Source organism: Mastomys coucha, chromosome X (genome assembly GCF_008632895.1).
Source record: "Mastomys coucha isolate ucsf_1 chromosome X, UCSF_Mcou_1, whole genome shotgun sequence".
Lineage (NCBI taxonomy): Eukaryota > Metazoa > Chordata > Mammalia > Rodentia > Muridae > Mastomys > Mastomys coucha.
In genome coordinates this window covers 85,867,726-85,875,306 of record NC_045030.1, presented here as the reverse complement: position 1 = coordinate 85,875,306, position 7,581 = coordinate 85,867,726, and the positions used below count along the sequence as shown (strand labels likewise).

Genomic DNA, 7,581 nt, shown 5'->3' with positions numbered 1-7,581 from the left:
AAAAAGAATAACATAGTGAAAATGTTCATCTTAGGAAAAGCTAGCTACAGATGCAGTGCAATTCCCATCAACATTCCAACACAACTTTCATAGAACTTAAAAGACCAGTTCTCAACTTCATACAGAAACAAAAAACCCCAGGATAGACAAAACAGTAATTAATAATAGCAGAACTTCTAGAGAAATCCACATCCCAGACCTCAGCCTGTACTATGGAGAGATAGTGATAAAACCCTCATGGCATTAGTGCAGAAGCAAACAGGTCAATCAGTGGTTGATTAGCAAAGACCCAGAAATAAACCCACACTATAGACACTTGATTATTGACAAAGAAGCCAAAAACATACAGTGGAAAAAAGAAAGCATTTCTTAATGAATTCCTAACCTAACTGGCAGTCTGCATGTAGAAGAATGCAAATAGATCCATCTTTATCACCCAGCACAAAGTTCAAGTCTAAGTAGATCAAGGACCTTAACATAAAACCAGATACATTTAATCTCATAGAATAGAAAGTGGAAAATAGACTTGAACAGATTGGTACAAGAGACAATTTCCTGAACATTGATGTTTATCAATGACTCAGGCTCTAAAATCAACAATTGATAAATGGGGGAGTTCACAAAACTGAAAGCTTTTGTAAGGCAAAAGACACTGTCAATAGGCTAGAACAGCAGCCTGCTGATTGGGAAAGGATCTTCACCAATCCTACATCTAACAGAGGGAAAATATCTAAAATTTTTAAAGAACACGGGAAATTAGACATCAACAATGAAAATAACCTAATTTAAAATGGGGTACAGAGTGAACCCCAATTAAAAATGGGGTAAAGAGCTAAACAGAGAGTTCTCAACAGAAGAATCTCAAATGGTGGGAAATATAGAAATATTCAAAGTTCTTAGTCATCAGGGAAATACATATCAAAAGAACTCGGAGATTCTATCTCACACGAATCAGAATAGCTAAGATAAAAAAGAACTCAAGAGATAGCACTTGCTGTTGAGGATATGGGCCAAGAGGAACACTCCTCCATTGCTGGTGGGACTGCAAACTTGTATAACAACTCTGGAAATCAATTTGGCAGTTTCTCAGAAAGCTGACAATAGTTCTACCTAAAGACTCAGCTATACTACTCTTGGGCATATACACAAAAGATGCTCGAACATCCCACAATGATACTTGCTTAACTATGTTCATAGCAGATTTATTTGTAATAGCCAGAAACTGGAAACAACCTAAATTTCCCTTAACTGAAGAATGAATAAAGAAAATGTGGTACATCTACACAATGGAGTACTATTCAGCTATTAGAAACGATGACATCCTGAATTTTGCAGATAAATGGATGGAACTTGAGAATATCATCTGAAGTGAGGTAACTCAGTCCCAAAAGGACATGAATGGTATGCACTCACTAATAAGTGGATATTAGCCATAAAATACAGGAAACCCATATGCTATACTCCTTAGACCCAACAAAGCTAAAAAGGAAGGAAGTGACAAGTTAGGATGATTGAATCTCATTGAGAAGGGTGAATAAAATAGCCATTAGAGGCAGATGGAGGGAGGGATCTGGGTGTGAAGAGGATAGGGAGGAGAATGGGTGGGGGTAAGGTTCAGGTATGGAGAGTTACAGGAGAGATAGACAGATGGCCATGAGAATAAATGTAAATCAGAAACTGATGGGGGTGGGAAATGGGGGCAGCTACAGGACCTGACAGAGACCTGGGAAGAGGGAGGCTCCCAAGAATCAATGCAGGTGAACTTAGTTATGACTTACAGCATCAGGGATATGGAACCTGAAGAGGCCACTCCTGTAGCCAGGCAGGAATCCCAGTGGAGTTGGATAGGGACAAACTTTCAACCCAAAATGTATTCTGTCTACATAAACGCAGAGAGTGAGGATTGAGCAGAGATTGAGGGAATGGCCAACCAATAACTGGTCCAACCCATGGGCAAGCTCCAATCTCAGATACTATTAATTACATTCTGTTATGCTTGTAGACAAGAGTCTAGCATGGCTGTCCTATGAGAGACTCCTCCCCACAACTGACTGAATCAGATACAGACAACTATAGCCAAAGAGTGGAGGAAGATTGGGGTCTCTTATGAAAAAATAGGGGGAAGGATTACATGCCTCAAAGGATATAGGAACTCAATAGGAAGATCAAGAGACAACTAACCTGAATCCTTGGGGTTCTCAGAGACTAAATCATACAAGGGTTGGACCTAGGCTTCCCTGCATATATGTAGCATATGGTCTTCATGTGGGTCCTGAACAAATGGAGCAGGGGCTATCCCAAATGAAGTTGCCTCTCTGTGGAATATGTTCTTCTAACTGGACTGCCTTGTCTGGCCTCAGTGTTAAGCATGTGCCTAGCCCCAAAGAGACTTGCTGTACCATGGTCAGGGAATACCTAAGGGGCTCCATTCTCTCAGACAAAAAGAAGGGGTGATGGTGGGAAGGATTGTGGGAAGAGGGGGCCAGGAAGTTGGACATTAAGCCAGACAATTCTTCTTTGGAAACAAGATCTGGAGGTGACAATAGAAAATTTGCTGAACAATGGACTTTCTCCAATATTCCCTTCCTTAATGACAAAGTCTGCAAATGGTGGCTAGACCTTCTATGCAAAGAACTGAATCTTTCATAAATATCCTTGAGGAATATAGACTTTCTAAAATTACATCAATAAAATAAATAAAAATAAATAAATAAAATAAAATTACATTTGGAAATAAATATGATCATGTCTATTTGTGTATGTGCACAGCGGAGGCCAGTAAAGAGTGTCAGAGACCCTGGAGCTGGAGTCAATGGCTGTTGTCAATCACCCAATGTGGATAATAGGAACTGCACTCTCGATTTGTGGAAGAGCAGTTAGCTTTATTCAAACCTTTATTTTCCATTTTAGGAATCACTTCTGCCCCCTTATTTTTATTTCCAAATATTCCTCTCAAAAAGTAAGCACCCAAAATTGCCTTATAAAAAGGTCTTCCAGACTGGGAAGCTCTGTTTCCCTTCCAATAAATGCATGGGAAGGCTCAAAATTGAGAAGAAGCTAGAGAAAGTTCATAGTTTAAAATATATCATATATGGGCTTGTGGCAGGTACTTATACTTACTTTAAATGTAGCTTTCTGTCAAATTTCACTTGATTTGTACATGTATTTTAAAATGTTATTGTTACCGCCTTGAAAATTGAAAAAAATAATGGGATTTAAAATACTGTAGTTACTTGCTGAAGTAATAAGACAAGGCAAATTTGATTTGCTATTTTTTTCTATCAAACATATTGCTTAAGCAAACCTTATAATGTATGTAACTTGCTCTTCAATGCATACTTTAATGATAAATTAAAAGTAAGGTGTGACAAGTTTTATATAATTGGCCAAAGGATTACATCACAACCATTCACACAGAATAATTGCTGTGGATAAATGGTCAAGAGGGCAAATCTAGACCTCTGTAAATCCTTTCCTCACATACAACTACTAAATATTAGTATCATTAATTATTTTCAATTATAGTCAATCACAAGGAATGGTTTCTTTCCCTAGCTGCTTTATAGTTAATAACTATATTAATCTATATTTTTCCTTATGATAATATGTTTATTCTACTGCATATCAACATCTCATTACGATTCTTAAGAACTTGATTAAGGCATATTTTTTTCCTAATAATAGTTATTACATTGCAACCTTTCTGCCTTGCTGTGTTAGGTATCAAGTTCTGAACCATAAAACTATTTTTGTGAGACTTTAGTTCTTTAGGATATTCAAAAACTGCAGCTGCCTTTCTGTTATTTTCCGGGTGATGGTCCACATAACAAGGTATCACTCATAGGTCAAGAACTTGCCTATCATGTACAGCACCCTAAGGGTTCCATCCCTGGGATGGCAAAACAAAGCAAAGCATCAAGTCTGAGTCAACCATTTCTCTACGCCTGATAAGGCCAAATCAATCAAACACCTCACCCTTATCAATCTGATAATTAGTTTTCTCTAGAGATCAGGGAATTTGTAGACATGTTCTACCTCTTTCAAATGAACTATATATACAGGAAATGGGGAAGCAGGAAAAGTGGAAGGAAAAATGTCATTGACTTACAAAACAATTTTAAGAAAAGTGGGGAAAAAAGACAAGTTATATGACTTTGTTCTTTTTTGTTTGTTTTACTCTTCTATTTATTCCACTGAGGAAATAGCGGAGTTGGGTGAAGTTCAGTTCTCATGTCAAAGCAGCCTTGAGATTGAGTGTATTAGTTTATTATTTGATTAGTTTATATATGAGAAAAGCAAAACTGCTAACATTTTAAAGGAAGGATTTTTCTGTTTTATACAAGAGCAGGAGGTGAAGCAAAATTAAATGCACTTTTGTGAACTATAAGAAAAGGTGTTAAGCTTCAGTTCTTTGTCACACCCATATGGCATTAAGTTTTTGAGGGTGCATCAAGAATAAATAAATAAAATGGACTTATCCATTAGTCATTTGTTCATTTTGTAGTTCACTAGAATGAGGGCCTCTGCAATAATCACCCTTGGTACTTTATCACTCTGGTAATTAATATGTATACTTTTATCCACAGCAGCACTGAAATTTGCTGCTGTCTGTACTGGCTCCACATGTGCAGTCCAAACACCAAAACATTTATTTTATTTTTAAAAGGATCAAATGAAACCTCAAGATGTATGTAAATTATTTTTCAGTATTTCAGGTTTAGAGATAACTTTAATTTTGAATGAGGGATTTTTAATATTTCCAGAGAAAGTTGTGGTTTTGCATCTGGTGTTTTGTCATTATGTTAAAAGTCTAACTTTAAATTTATGTGATGAAAACTCCGATTTAAATTGTGGGGAAAACAAACAATTTGGTAGAACTAAACTGTGGCCCAAATACATGGAAACTAGGCAATAACTTTGCAGAATCTAAGTTCTGGTAATGTTATTTGCAAAGACAAACTGGTTTTGTATAATGAGGTTATTGACCTGCAATGTTTTAGAATGGTTTTGAACATGAGAGTACGGCTCCTCAGCTAGCAACATTAGCTAAGAAACCAAAACTGATCAATAAATAGCCACCATTACAGGCTCTCAGAAACCTTTATCACAGTGGAAGCCATTAAAATTTTGGCCAGGTATGGACAACAAGATAAACTCTACCTAACATCTATTTATCATTTATCACTGGCTTGACAATTGCAAATGGAAGCCATTGAGTGGGAGTTTGTTTGTTTGTAATTGACCTGGATTTCTCTTTCTCTCCTTAGGTTAAGATCCTATGAATAAGTATCCTGGACTTCAAAATGTACACACAGAAAGGAAGGAAGTAGAAAACTTTCACCCAGGCCAGGTTTTTACTGAAGAATGATGCAATTATATGATATTTCACTAAAAATTCCTGACCTAGTAAAGTACTGAAGCCTGAATACAGGGTTTTCTCTTTCATAAGAAAACAGTGCAAGAAAAGGTCATCCCAATATTGGGATTCTTTACAGCTGTTGAAGACAATGTGCTGCAATGTCTTGATTTGAATTAAGCCAAGCAATATGAAGAGTATCAGGGTTGGCAAGCAAAGTAATCAAGCCCCAAATAATTTAATCTACCTTGAAGGTGGTACTTTTTGTATTGATGGTACCACACCAGGACTGAAATGAGTCCTTTAATGCAATGACTTGTTAGTAGACTTAAGATCCCTATATATAAATAGGATATGTTGATCAAAAGGACAGATTTAGCTCTGTAACTATAGTATGGCCAGTATTTCCTTGCAAGTTATTTTAAAGATTATAAGCAAACAATGGCAATGGCAAGTGTACAAGAGGGGAAGCATAGCGTATTATGAGGGAGTAGATATTGCTAGAGGTTGCTTCCTTACCTTCACTGGCTGACTGCTTGCTTTTTCCTTATACAAATGCTGGCCTTTAGACAAAAGCCTTTCCACATCCGGTTGTTTAGCTTGAACTGTTACTTCAGTTTCCTGGGGAAAAGAATGCATACAGCGCAGATTAACTTCACAGTTAGCAATAAAATTACTAAATTTAAATATACCCTTAGAGACTCCACATGTATTGCAGATCAATTTCTGCATGGTACACAGGGGCACAAAAATGTAGCTTTTGATGCGGAGAAAATAAATACAGGTTCCTGTGGAATACACTAAGATTAAAACAATCCAAAATCCCTTGAATTGTATCATGATAATATTATAGATAAACAGAGACATTATACATTTTCTTCAAAAAAAAACAAACTGCAATGATGAAAGGTATAATTTATCAGTATAATTAATAGATATAAACAACAGATTTAACATCAGTAATACCAATAATCTTAATATTTGCTGTACCTTACAGACTCCTAATTTTATAGGTTTCTCTTTTGAGCTACAAATCTAAATCTTCTCTTTCATTGTCTGACCACACATACACACACACACACACACACACACACACTTGCTCACTCTCTCTAGCTGTGAGTGTATATGTAAGACAAAGCAAATAATTCTTTAGAAATCACTATTGAAATTAAGTGTCTTTCCCAAGAATAAACACTTACAGCACAGTACCAACACTTATTATTTATTAAGCAGTCAAATTAAACAGGCCCTTTGAGGAGTGATTAGATTTTTTTTATTGTTTGTTTTTCCATTGCCGGGAAGACTAAAAGCATGGCAGAAAAGCAAACACCCCTTTAGGTATCTGAATACAAAGTGTTTTCTTACTGACTGCTGTCTAGCTCTAGAAGAAAGAAGAAAAGCCACCTGTAGAAATTGAAACCGAAGGAAGCAAAGTCAAATATTACAGAAGGCATTTTGGATGGAACACTTGATAAACACTGGGATTATTTGCTCTTTGTTACATATACACTCACAGCTAGAGAGAGTGAGCAAGTGTGTGTGTGTGTGCGTGTGTATGTGTGTGTGTGTGTCTGTGTGTATCCCAGTATAGACTGATGAATGTTATGTATCAGTCAGGGCCTGAACATCCTTTCTCAGAGCTGCTTTTGATTAACCCAACTTCTTGTCTCTCTCTTCCTGTCCTGGTACCTCCAGTCACAGGAGTGTGTACATGTTGTCTGGATTTAGTTTCCTCTATCCACTGTGTTCCCACCTGTTTGCCCTCAGTCCACAAGGGTGGAACCTGTGAACTTAAGTTACTATAATCTCATCATGCACAGCAGGATGTCTTGAAATATATGAGCGTTCAAAACCTGCTCATGAGAGTGACTATTTGCCTCATTATTAAAATAGCTACAAGTGTGAGGCTGGTGCTTTGGTCAAAAGTGTGCCTATCATTAAGAGTTTATGCTGTATACTAATAAAATAAGAAACTACCTACTTTACTTTCATAGAACAGCAGAACAGTGCTCTTAGTGACCACTGCCAGAAAGGTATTGTGCCTTCAACTGTAGTACCTGGCAAAACAATAATTATTTGATAAAAGTAGAATAGTTACCATCTTAGATCATAGCATGACACATCTATTTACAGGACCTGGTTTTCTTATAGGACTCTGACCACTACTCATTCTCCCTTAAGTGGCTCAACTGAAAAACATTTTCGTGCAGTGAATGACCATAATT

General features: G+C 36.8%; 1 protein-coding gene across 1 annotated transcript in view; it reads right to left on the bottom strand.

The window, feature by feature from the left end:
• Window positions 1-7,581, bottom strand: part of Dmd (dystrophin) — a 2,056,279-nt gene that overhangs the window by 748,626 nt on the left and 1,300,072 nt on the right. The window contains exon 48 of the mRNA XM_031364700.1: window positions 5,876-5,977. Coding sequence (XP_031220560.1) covers window positions 5,876-5,977 — 102 coding nt within the window. The remainder of the gene's footprint in view (window positions 1-5,875; window positions 5,978-7,581) is intronic.